Consider the following 13,517-nt stretch of genomic DNA (forward strand, 5'->3'; position numbering starts at 1 on the left):
TGTCTCTACTTCTGGGCTTTTTACTCCTTTAAGTCCTGTTTGGCTTTTAACTTTGGGGTTTGACGTTACCTTTGCTGGTCCCATCGGGCCCGCGGAGAACCGTGCACTCCTCTATGCTGCCAAAAGGCTCAAACATTTTCCTCACATCTGCATCCGTCTGCTGCTTCCCCAGCATACCCACAAACAGCTTCCTGTCTTCTGGGGGGAAGGATGTCGCCGATATTGGAGGTGAACAAATCAGGACCATGCATATGGAATTAAGCAGAGAGGAGAAGATGTTTTATGAGATTATTACAACATACATGCATGAACAGCAGCAAAAATGATTGCTGGAAAATAGGAGGGGGACAATGGGGTGTTATGCCAGAGATTGCCACCAGAGAGCAGTAAGGAGAGCAGCTCAGTAAACAAACAGCATCTGGCCATGACTGAAATGTTTGTCACCCACTGAGAAGCTGCTCTCTGTCTGTCTCTAAAGAATCAAACCAGAAATTTATCTGAATGTTGGAATCCGTCCACAACAAATCTCTGCATTTACATTCCTCCGCGTTATTCTGTTGCACACGAGACATCAGGAAGCTTCAGATACAATCAGTTGCGCGGAGAAGATGTCACTGTCTGTCTCTCATTTACATACAGCTTTAAATGTAAGGAAGGCTGCAGATGAAAATGTGGTTTGATTAGAAACACCTGCCTGCACGGAGCTTTGATATGAAGAGTTTAAATGCCAGATAATGATGCTTGCTAGTTTTATTTTCTCCTACACAGACAGACAATCAATGTGAAATGGCAAATATATGGTAAAAATAATGTTTTTTTATTAAGTGTTTTAATATTTCACATTTCTTTGGCTTCATTACTATCAAATGTCATGATTAGAAAGTAATATGACGTGTTATGTTGAATGAACCAAATGTCTCTCAATTATGCCTAAATCTATGATAATTTAACAGCCTGCTGATATGAATCTGTTAAACAGCATGTTGCCTCATTTATAAGATTAAGATGATGTTTTAAATGTAAAACCCCCAAAAAAGTGTAATTCTCTTCAAATGATCTTAATATTAATACAGTAAATGAATGTGCCCTTTAGGTCAGAAGCTTTGCTTATTATATTCATCATGTTGATCTGAATTGCCCTCAATTGATAAATAGATGATGATAAAACCTCTGCTAATGTTTGGTTAAATGTCTGATAGTGCTGCAAGCTTCAGAGAAAACACAGTTTCCTTTTAGCCAATAACAAGCTTATGGTATACATTTGGATGGGAATTTGTCCACACTTCTTAGAAAAAATGGTAGAATTTTACTTAAATTATTTCGTTTACTAGTATGGCTCTAATCTTTAAGCTTATCCAGAAATTTCTACATAACTCACCTCTTAATTGTTTGTATTATTCATCCATTACAAAACCAGTACTGTTGTGTGTTTAGGATCATTATCCTGTTTGAATGAATAGTTTTGTACAAGTTTCAGCCATATGACTAAAACTCTTGTCCTCAGAGCAAAATCATTTTTGTCACAATGTTCAGAAACATCTCAGAAACCATCAAATCTGAAGCAAACCATAAGCCAGAAGCTGCTGTTAATAATAGAAAAACAATATTAACTTTATACCAATTTAGAGTGAGAGGGCACTGACCAAGGAGAAACAGCTTTTAAAACTGATCAAATTAGCAGCATGAATAAGCTGAACGCGTTCTGGAAAAAAGTTTATGTTTAGATGAAACAAAAGGTGAACGCTTAACCCTTAAAGATACAAAGTAAAGTTTTCAAAACACTTTGCCCCAAATGTCATATACATTATTTTTTAGGCTCTAGTGGCCTTTGTTTTATTGCAAATAGGAAATGGGATTAGGGCGAGGAGGAAGACATGCAGCAAAGGTCAGTCAAACCTGCAACTCCTCTCTGAAAACACTGCACCAACGCCACGCCCCAATTAAATAAATATTAATATTTATTTAGAAGAGTGATAAAACACCTGCAGGTATATTGCAAGGTGACACCTGTTGTGTTTCTGCTCTCTATACATGTTATTACAGTTGTCTATTATTCAGTGTTCTTATTTTATTATAGTAAAGCCTTCTTTGCTATTTGATAATGGCAGTTCCATGCTATATGTATAACTTTGATCCTGTGTAAATGAAAAAAAATCCTACAGTAAATTGAAAGTCCTGCAGCAAATTCCACTTTTAAAGGTTCATCACACATTTATATTGGATTAGCCTAAAGCTAATATAACACTCTTTGATGATGAGTGCATGTGAACTTTAGATGACGTAGCACAAAAAATACACTTACCATCAAATATTTCTTTAAATTGGTAAAAAAAAAATAAAATAAAATAAAAAAACAACAACAGCAGACTTTTCATATAAATAATTTGCATTGAAGCAAATGAAAAATAAGCAGCACCATATTTTATTTGAGTATGGAAAAGGTTTAAGTTTGAAACCTGATATTCAAAGATAAATCATAAAGCTGTGAGTTCTAAATAATATTTTTCTGATCTTTTTAAGGTGGACTGAGCAAAGAGGTCAAGAGGCAGCTTCTGTGATGGTATGGGCTGCTTTTCAAAACTTGGCAAATTCAACCTGCACATCTGTGAAGGCCTCATTAACCCGCTAAGATCAGAGGGAACATATGTTTGCATATTTCCCTCGAAGACCTTAGAGCCACTGCCACATGACTTTCTCAGATCTAACCACCACATCATGATAATTTTTTCCTTTACAGAAGAATATAGAAGACATACAAAAAGTAAAAATGTTTATTATCCTGGATAAATTTTAGTTTAGAGTAAACTGTTTGCATCTTAAAGAAAAGTTTTAGTTTAGTCAAATCATGGAAGGAGGATTTCCAAGCCTTTTTTTCATAGAAAACGGTTTATTTTACAGGATTTTAAAATTTGAACTATAAGCTTAAATTTAATATGCAGAAATATAAGCTCCCATCCATTGTTTTCAGTGATAACCTGTCTTAACTTGATCTTTAGGCTTTTTATCATATTAATATCTATAATTGATAAAGATTATTTATGAAGAATTTCCACCTTTAATGTTATGTATAACCTGGTTGTAACTCAACAGAAAAGCTAATTGGTTTCCTTGGGGGCTAAAAAACAAATATAATAGGTGCATTACTCTAATTAGGGGTGTGGCTGTTCAGAATTAACCCCGTCATAACTCATCGTAAACAGGTATCAGGGCACAACTTCTACTGAAGTTTATCTGTTCTTGCTGGGTTTTCCTCACCATTTCTGTCACATCTTGAATCAGAAGACATAGTCAACAGAAACCTTTTAAGACTATTAGAGGAATTCAACCGTATATATAGTAACAGCCAGGATAGGAGAGAGAAAAAATTTATAGGAGTAAGAATACAAACTGCTGCATGCCTCTGCACACTTTATGGGGGGAAAAAAGTATACATGGAGGATTCCAAGAGGAAAACAAGTCTGATAAAATTTCCCACTTTTGTGGTCTGCTCAAAGCATGTGGGAATAGGTTTATGATCAGATAAAGGACAAGCTGAACGTTTTGGCTTTAATTTCAAGAGCCTTTTAAATAAAAACCCTTTATATCACCAACAAATATCCATATTCTAACATACAAGCATGGTGGTGGATGCATGATGCACCAGGACAATTAATTTCAAATGGGACTGAGGGCTTTATGAAGTTGGGGGAAATACGAACAAGATAGCTAAATCTTTCATGTTTGAAGAAACCAGACGTGTTCATCAAATTAAAATAGAAATATGATTTTACCAAAGACAATTAAAATTGCTCTTTCAGCGCCAGAATTTAAATCAAAATTAAAATTTGAAGATCGCTGCAGTACACAGGACATGATCACCCTATTTGACAGTTGAGGGTCAAGAAATGCGGCAAGATACTTCCAGGTCTAGATGGCAATAGACTGCAGACTAAGGGAAAAATGAAAGTAGCCTCTTTCAGCCAGCTGACTGGCAGGGCACTGCAGCTTGTGGGAGAGGGGAAGCACCTTGGTACTGATTACAAAGAACCTGAAAGAGTGAAACCGATTTCAATGACCAAAATAAACAGACTTAGTCTAAATTTCCAATTTCAAGAATTGAATTGATGGATAAATATTATACGTGGTTAAAGCTGTAATAATAAATATATAATTATATTTAAGAAGCAATAGCAAAACTATTAAAGCAGTGATATAATATTTTTTTTTTATATAAATCTTAGGATAACTTAATATTTTTACAGAAGATATTAGCTATATCTGCCTTTGCTGAAGACAAACATGCTAACTGCATTTTTAGTATATAAAAGAGTTTCTGAGAGAGGACGGTCAAGCCTTACCCCCTCTGCTCTCACTGTCTGCCGGCTTCACTTGGATTGGACGGTTCATCTGGAAAAAAGAAAGAGGAAAAGAGCAGCACAAGTTTAATTTAAAACTTCAGTGTCAGTGAGCAAGACAATCAGTGACAAAAAAATAACCTTTATGGAGCAAGGATGGCATACAAACAAGAAATAAACTAGAACATTGACATTTATTCAGGATGTGTAAATAACTTTTCTGTGATTTTACAAAATAATATGCTTACGCACTCCAATTATTGATGTATAGGTGCATTTGTTTTACTTATATATCTCTTACCTTTGCACACCACAGCTGACACAGATATGTGTCATATTACATTTGCACAGTCATAAAGTCCCCTCCCCCCCATCCCTCTCACAATCTACTCTAATCCTGCCGTGAACCACAATTCAAACTGCACACACAAAAATAAATAAATAAATAGGAAAAGCACACACCCACGCGGGATTGAGGAAGTGATAAGATTAAGAACAGTCGCCAGCTAATCTGGATTAAAGGAGCATGCAGCAGCAGAACACAGAGACATTCTGAGCCTGATGGAGAGGCAGAGATGGATGAAAAGATAGCTGTGAGAACAAATAAAAGGAAACGAGGAGACCACCCAACACTGACATGAATTAGCTAACCTTTTCATAATTCATTAAGAGCCAAGCTGCTGAAATGCCATTTCTCCTTCACCTCTCTATTGTGCTATTTAACTAAAGCTCTGTGTGAAATTGTGCACACGTCAGTCCCTTTACAAGCGTGCCCTTCAAATGTATGGAGCATAAAAAAGGTGAAAAGAGGTACTGAATGAAATTAAGACAAAGAATGAACAGGAGAGGGCAGAACGGGGAGAAGGGTGGGATTGAGAGGGATTGGAGGGAATAGAAAGGAGCATATGGAGCAAAGGAGGCAGGTGGGGGAGGTGCATGCAAAGGATGAGGGAGGGTTGGGTGACAAGTCGAGGTGAGAGCAACAGAGTGACACTCTGTTAACCGTGGCTTAATGAAGGTCTTAATTATGGGGCTTGTGACATTTCAGCCAGTCACTGATCCCATGCCACCAATCGATCCTCTGTGATCGGTCACTGGGAGACAATATCGACCCGTGCAGCGGTCGGGATACTGTCGGCGGGACCCGCATGAACAAACATCTCCGAGCTGCTGCCCAGCTGACCCCAACAGACTGAAACACCAGCAGCACCTGCTGCAGAGGCCTCCTGTGTCTCCTCATCAAGAGCGTCCAATTGATCACACCAATTAATGGGATGATGGAGGGGGCGAGTCTCTCAAACCAGCCAAGCATTCCAGTTAGAAATCCTTGAAAAGCATAGTTTAATGGATTATTACATAAAGGTATGAGAGGGCTCTTCATTGTTTATCACTGAGAAATGAACTTCTGAATCAGCCTTCACACCTATAACACAAACCACCCATCACTTATTGCTTTTTTCCCTCAACATTGGTTTGAAAATGTAATATCACCATTTCAAACCCATTCTGTAGATTTAAAATATATTTAAAACAATGGAAAATATAGCCAAAAACTTTAGCAAAAGAGGTTATATCATATATACAGCACGCTGTGTTGATTATCTGAGCTGTAGTATTCCTGCTTTTAGCCTTGAAATTCTTTTTGTGCCTGTTGCAGCTAACTGCTCTTCAATGCTTTTGCCACCTCCTACATAGAAATACACATTTTAAAATATCAGTCAAAAACTGATATGTTTCTCACTTTGTTTAATGCACACTCTACCAACTAAACACACTGGGAAAAGCATTAATTGATCAACTTTTGATGTATCTTTTATATGAATGCTTATTTATCACCTATAGTACTGGAGACCAATAAAGGAAGAATTGCTTTTAGTTGTGGTATTCTTATTTCTGTTCTAAACTACCATTTCTTAACTCACAGTTAGCTATGACCCCAACTTTGACCAGAAATTTAGCAGTGCTATACGTTTATAATCTTTCTGCTTTTTTATATCTGCTACAGATTCTAGTATTTTAGCACCTCTGCTTTGACAAAAAAGGTTCCTTTATGCCAAATGTTTCAAGTTCCAGTTTAGCTCATTTGGACTGCACACAGGGCTCATTTTGATAAATTACTGTTTTGAAAACGGAGTTAATCAGAAAAAAAGATTGTTCAGATGAGCTATAATATATTTGATTGATGTAGTTTAAAAAAGGGAAAGAAAAAAAGCATCCCTTGTTCTATATTATACTGCAGGCTGACAAACAGTGAAGGCCTCGGTGGTGCTGATAAGGAGAGAAGCGGCAGATGGCTCAGGAGATTGGAATTAGAATATACAAGAGGGAAAACAGGGAGAAGTGGAGGCCATAAAGGCTGCGCCACTTCAGATCAGCACAGCAAATAGGGTTACCCTGAGCAACACAGGGAAGAGACGCACAGAAAAAAACAAACAAATGAGAAGGACAAAATGTGCCTCTAGGTCAAGGGATGGTGGGATTAGATGCCTAAGAGGAAGCGTAAGGAGAAAAACTAAGACACCATAGGAAGAAAGGATGGAGGGAACGTTGATGCCTGTTGAATGTTGGCGCTGCCTCGAGAGCAGATGCAGGAGCAGAGAGGAAAAAATATCTCTCTCTAAGCCTGAACCGCTAACATACACTTTACAGTAATTTGCTCTCTCCCTCCTCCTCCTGTTGCTCCCCTCCCCTCCCCTCGGCTTGTTTACAAAAACAGTTTCATACTGAGCAGAGGCAACAGAATCAAAAAAGAAAGAAAAAAAAAGCATCACACAAGTGGGGGTTTTGCTACCTGATGTCTCCAAACATTATATATAATTATCCTCCAACTGAACAAACAGTTCCTTCTCCAAGGTGCTGAAATATACACACTTTGCTTCCTGTGATGTTGCTAGGATTTGAGGGGGATTATGAGATATTAAATTCATAGATTATCCAATCAAATCATAGCAAAGCTCTCTGTTTTCTAGCATAAATGGGTTTTAGACAGGAAAGGATTTCAGCAGCAATGACATTTTTCCCACCCTTCTCATCGCTACCCCTGTTTTTCCTTCTATGAAACATCTCTGACGTCTGATTTTCTCTCTGGTTTTAACTCATTTTGTCTGTCTACCCTAAAAAGCGGCTGCTCTAGATGGTAAATAAATCAGCAGAATGCATCACCCCTGCTCTTTCAAGAACATTTCAGCAGGGAGGCTGAGCTGGGTGGGGCGTGGAGATAGAAAAAGAGAGAGAAAGGGAGGGGGGGGGGGTTACAAAGACAATTTTCCTGTCTTCACCTCCCCTCCCTTCTCCATCACACAGCGCTGGTCATTGCATCGTGCCGGTCGCATAGCAACCTGGCATCCCTCGTCCCAGCCGTCTCCAGGCAACGAGACCTGCGACCGTAATCAACCTGCCACCTCCCCTGCCTCCCCCCTCTACTGCTGCTGCTTTGCTTTTGCTCCCTCGCTTCTTCTCCTCCATCCGCCTCCTCATCGAGAATGTGCGTCTTAACACTTAGATACACATGTGAATTCCCTGCGTGCAGGTGGAAATTGGGTGTATTCACAAGCAAAAAAAAAAAAAAAGAGTTAAAAACAAAAAGAGAGTGGTCTGAAAATGTATCCACACGTGGATGCACACACAGATGGGCAGTCAGGAAAAAAAACAGACAAACCCTCTGCTGCCAGCCACCCGCTAAATCAATCAAACGCAGAGAGACGGACAGCTCAATGCTGCTACAGTTCGATAATATTTAATCAATGGGCGAGTATTCAGAGTAAAAGCTGCTTCCTCTGGTGTTGTCTCCAATCTTACTGGGTTCAACAGCTTGTCCAGTCTTACAATGGATCTGACACTGAGGCGTTTCATCAGACAGCCAACAAGAAATCTTTCAGAACGAACATCAAAGCGTAAATGTAAAACAATTGTTGCCTCGCTTCAGATTGTTAAATATTCATGTCAAGTGTTTTTCTTATGCGATTCGGTGAAGCAGACGAGGAGGAGAACTAATTTAAAGACAGATTTACATGGTTCTATTTTTTTTCCCTTCTTTAAATTTTGCATCCTTTCAAAATGTCAACCTTTTTTTTTCTGTGTATGGATGTTTATCAGGTAGCAAAATCATAGTTAAACGGAAAAGAATGTTTTTAAAATCCTGACAGTGTGATAAATACTGCTACAATAGAGCAGATGTGTAATGTTAAAACAAACCTTTTACAGGAATGTGTTAAGAAGAAGTGCATCTGCTCATTAGAGGGACAGGAAAAGGATGGACTGGGCACTTTTTATATGTATTTGAAAATAAACGCAGGGATGGAAAAAAAAAATTCTGCTATCTGGATAAAAACAGTTAATATGTTAAGACTTTTAGCCCCAGGATTGTGAAACGACACTAGATTATAGGAAGGAACAATCAATTGAAGGGATGAGGACGCTACACGGTTAATGTCATTGAATAAAAAGCCATGAGACAACAAACCTGTAATGTTAATGAGCAAAAAATAGATCAGATAAAAAAATGCTATCGTTTACCAAAAGCTATAGCAGCATCTTTTCTTTCTTTGTCTCTGAGATAAATAAAGGAGCGAACTTCAGACTTTTTCTGTTTTCGCCATTTTAGCTTGAAATAAATATTTGGGGCAAAAGGACTTGGTGATAAATTAACTGCTGATAAACTTATAGAGAACTTATACAGTTAAAGCCATAAGTAAGAGAGTGTAGAGAGAATAGGATCTTGTCAGCTGCACTGTAGTGTTGTAATAGTAGGGTGACCATATTTTCATTTTGAAAAACCAGGACACCTTGGAGCGGGGGGGCGGCGGCGGGGGATCTCTGTTCCCATGCATAGGCCTAGGTAATCCTACAATAACATGATATTAACAGTTGATTTATTAAAAATGCTTTTCAGTAAAAAGTCAACAGGAATAACTCCAATAACAAATGATAATTTTACTCAAAATGTATTTATTAAAAATGCTTAACAATTACTGTAATGAATGAAAAGCACAATGAAAGAAATAATGTCTCATCTCAAAATACCCTCACTTAACAATAAAAGTTAACAATAACTCTCAACTCCCAATATGATGATACTCAGCCTCAGCAATGAACAAAATAATGTCTGTTCTGTAGGTTATTGGAAAATATAAACAAATGAGCTAAATAACAAAAAATACCTCTTTTGTAGCAAAAATAACTCAAAATGTACCAAAAACGAACAAAAACATATCAATAGAACATCTTGACTTTCGGAGTCCAGGTGGCTTTTCAGATCCCTTGCACCTCCATTGGACACCGAGACATATGTGCCAGCTTTGCAAACTGTGCACAAGGCCTCCCATTTGTCTCGATCCGGTCTGAAAGCGGGGAAACTCTTTTGTAAATCGTTGGTAAACATACATTTGTGCCTTTGCATGTTGTTGGCGTACTGACAGCCACACTATCTATATTCTGATTAAGAACGGGGCACCCGCACTGGCGCGGCTCAGGGGTGATGTCACACGCAGCGTCGTGCGCAGTGCCCTAGCGTCTGTAAATTTAATGGTCCAATGACGGTAATTTAAAAAAACAGGACATTTCCTCACTTTCTAAAAAAAAACCCGGGACGCCCAGGACAGGACGTGAAATACGAACATGTCCTGGAAAATACGGACGTTTGGTCACCCTATGTAATAGTAAATAATGGATTGATTTAGTACTGAATTAACCAAATTAATTTCAATACTTAATTATTGAAATAATCTTCAACTAATTTTGTAATAAATGTATAAACTTTTTGCATTTAAGATTTAAAAAACTTAGTCTGTCAATATGCTCTATGCAGAACTCAAGTAGAAAAGTTTTAGTTTTCCCTCGTTTAAATTCTGTAAAAACATCTTCTTTAAGGAAATTTTGCTATACGACTATTAATCAAAAACGTATCAACAGATTAATGGATTAGCAAAAATCATCAATAGTTGCAGGCCTAGTCTGCAGCAACAATGATGAGGAGAAATTGTCATGTCCAACTACTTTTTATTTCAGACAGACTTTATCTAGTGGGAATCACAGGTAGATTGACCTTGTCACAGCTCTCTTTTGTATTCCTAAATAGGGTTCCAGTTTAATAAGTCTCCAAATAGTACTGCTGAGTTTATTTAATAAACGATTTTTATTTATGAACTTAGATTAAAGCCAGTTACTTTGCAATCACTGCTTTTGTTTTCCAGAGCCACTTTGCATTGATACAATATTCCAGTGCATTAATCTTCTGCAGCTTTCCGCTGTTCTCAGATGCCTTCGGCTTTCTTTGTTTTTTCATGCATTATTTTCTTTACATATTTGTCAATCTGGTGCATGAAATCAAATATGACCATTTTGAGCTACAAGCCCTTAACACAGCAGAAGAGGCAAGGTTAAAAAAAACAATGTACACCCTTCAAAGTTCAGAGCCTGATGAGACAACAGCTACCGCATGGAGACACTCCCCAACCCCCTAAAACAAACCAAAAAAAAACACGCCATCTCACAGTAACAGATGTCTGTATTTAAGCTGATAAACACTCTGCTTCAGTGCGCTTCCAGTGCCCCACCTCCACTTTCATTATTTTAAACTTTTCATTCATTTCTCCCTCTCCTCCCAGTCTCATTACTGCACCCCCAAACCCATTTTCTCTCTAATTCACAGCCTTTTATCACCTCCGTAAATCTAATCTGCATTCATCATTACATTTGGCCCAGAGTGACGTACAAAGGACGAGCCCCCTCTTTTTATTTTGCTGCTGTTGTCAGTCAGCGCCGCCTGTCCTGCGTCGTGCCCCTTTATACGCATGCATATGTAAATGAATCAATGCATGAATGCACACTTATCTCCGCACAGATTCATCAAGTGAAGACACTCGCTCCAAGGCTCTCTAATTGCCATCATCATAATCATCTATATCTTACTGAGGCTAGGATATAAGCTAAACACGAAAGCACTGCTTTCTCACATTATTGTAAGACTACTAAAGTGACATATTGCAGGTCAAACATTCCCTTCATAAAAGCATGTTCTAGCACTCAGCAAAACATCAGTTTTCACTTGTAGCACATAAAATGACCATTTATCTTGGATTATGAGGGACTGCTATAGCAATGCTTACAGGTATATATGGTAGAGATAGTGTCACCGTGCAACTGAAGTTCATCCACATTAGGATGTTTGCTCAGACATTAAGGGTATGAACTATGGCATTTCAACTTCCTATCTCATATCCTGTGTAAAAAGCTTTGGCTATATTTAGTTTATGCATTTTTTTTACTTCTTGTCTGACTATCGTTAAAAAAAACCCTCTGTCTGCACCGCCTGAATCCCAACGTCTGAGTAAATGTCAGGATTAGTCAGATGTTCCACTTTGAGAGAGGGCACATCCCTCTCATATGGTAGCTTAAAGGTAGAAGCACAGTAACCTGTAACGTGTTTTAGGCTGTGAATTACACACAAATAAGAGGAGCTTACAGGAATCATGATAATTAAAATAACAAATAAAAAAAACAACCCTTCGTTCAGTCAGCCATCCTGTTGTGTGGGTTTTCTCCACGGAAACACTGATGCACGAAAGCAAACACAAAGCAACTCACAAAAGCACACGCTCTTCATTAAACTGTGTTAGCATGAACACCTGCCCTCCCCTCTCCCGTTGTGCAAGCAAACACACACACACACACAGATAGAGCCCCCCCCCCCCCCCCCCCCCCCCCCCCCATTTGTCACTATCAAATTCAAATTGCATTATGAAAACAAAGACATAGGCATGGATTTATATATTTTTAACAGCTAACAACAAAGAAACATGTTAACAGTCAAGTCTGGAAAACTAAATCCCTTGTTTCAATCCAAAATTCTATTAACCTGAAAAGTTAATTGAACAAATTTTAACTGTTTTCAAATTGAAGGTAGAAAAACTAGTGATCGTCGTTTTGCTTAATAACCTTTTTAATTACTATAAACATGCAACCTAACAGGAAGGTATTTTCCTGCCTTAAAAAACTACTAATCTTCACTCTTAGAGGCTGTAAAGAATGTGTGTGACTGGTTTAAAATTAATCATTAAAAGTCGTGTAAATGAATAGGACACGTCTAAGCTTTTATTAAATGTCCTTTGGTTTAGGTTAATATGGAGGCAAGGGCTTGAATTTAAACAAAAGAGGGTTTTTAAAACCCTACAGTTTTGACTTTCTTGATTAAAAAAAATGACATCATACCAAAAGATGAGCAGATATGAATTTTGCGTCTGATTTAACACCCCCATCTCTGTATAAACTGCTCTGCTGATACCAATTAAATATTACTTATTAAAAACTATTATGGGATTTCCTTTATTCTATGTCTAGCTCTCCTGCCAGGAGTTGTTATTATATTTTACAGGAACATAAGAGCTCAAACTATATGTGAGTGAGTAGCTAATATGATAAAGATGATGAAAAAGGATTGTATCATCATGTTAGCATATATTACAGACAGGATTAAAACAGAGTTGCCAGTTAAATAGGGTTTGGCATTTAAAATGGGTAATTTGGGTGGTTAGCACAGTTAACTTTACAAAGCAATTACCTGAAAGACAGAGGCTGAAGGCTGAAATAACCAAAAAGCAAATGTGTTGTACACAGCTTAGCTTTCCTGTTAAATATTCTGTCTTGTTTCCCACAATCTGAACTAAACAAAGACGTGCACTGACATGTCATGGAGAATTCACTTTCCTTTTAACTAGCAACGCACATGTTTAAACTTTCTCAAATTTCATTTCTTAACACTTAAACACTTGACACTTAAAAATCCCTATTTTTTAAAAATCATGTTCCCATAAGTTACAGCAACCACACTATAGAGATCGGCCCTTTATATATTTTTATATATCTATATGTATAAAATCAGCTGCAGGTTTTGGGTTTGGGTTGAAGGAACTTTAGCTTTTTCTTTCTCAATTTACATAGTACAAATGACAGCGATAACGATAAAAAATATCACACAAGTCTCATTTAAAACAAAAGAGAAACATTAGTAGCAAATTGTTAGAAAATGGAAGGAGCGGCAAAGAATACGCTTCATGTGATCTCAAGGCATTGCTGCTGAAAGAACTAATGAATCGGCAACATCTGCATGCATATAGACGCCAACACAAGAAATATTGCTAATTATCAGTTGACTGACGTATCAGTCTAGCTCTAGCCCATGCCCAT

The 13,517-nt window shown here is 37.7% G+C and overlaps 1 protein-coding gene across 3 annotated transcripts in view; it reads right to left on the reverse strand.

The window, feature by feature from the left end:
* The window catches only part of celf3a (cugbp, Elav-like family member 3a), a 46,418-nt gene that overhangs the window by 15,634 nt on the left and 17,267 nt on the right, over positions 1-13,517 (reverse strand). For 2 of the 3 annotated variants that reach the window (XM_038279280.1, XM_038279279.1), the window contains exons 4-5: positions 4,338-4,386; positions 70-198 (exon numbers count right to left, since the gene is read on the reverse strand). In XM_038279280.1, the coding sequence (XP_038135208.1) occupies positions 70-198; positions 4,338-4,386 (178 nt within the window). The remainder of the gene's footprint in view (positions 1-69; positions 199-4,337; positions 4,387-13,517) is intronic. The other variant, XM_038279281.1, reaches the window with a different exon arrangement.

Source organism: Cyprinodon tularosa, unplaced genomic scaffold (assembly GCF_016077235.1).
Source record: "Cyprinodon tularosa strain WSP-4 unplaced genomic scaffold, ASM1607723v1 ctg15, whole genome shotgun sequence".
Classification (NCBI taxonomy): domain Eukaryota; kingdom Metazoa; phylum Chordata; class Actinopteri; order Cyprinodontiformes; family Cyprinodontidae; genus Cyprinodon; species Cyprinodon tularosa.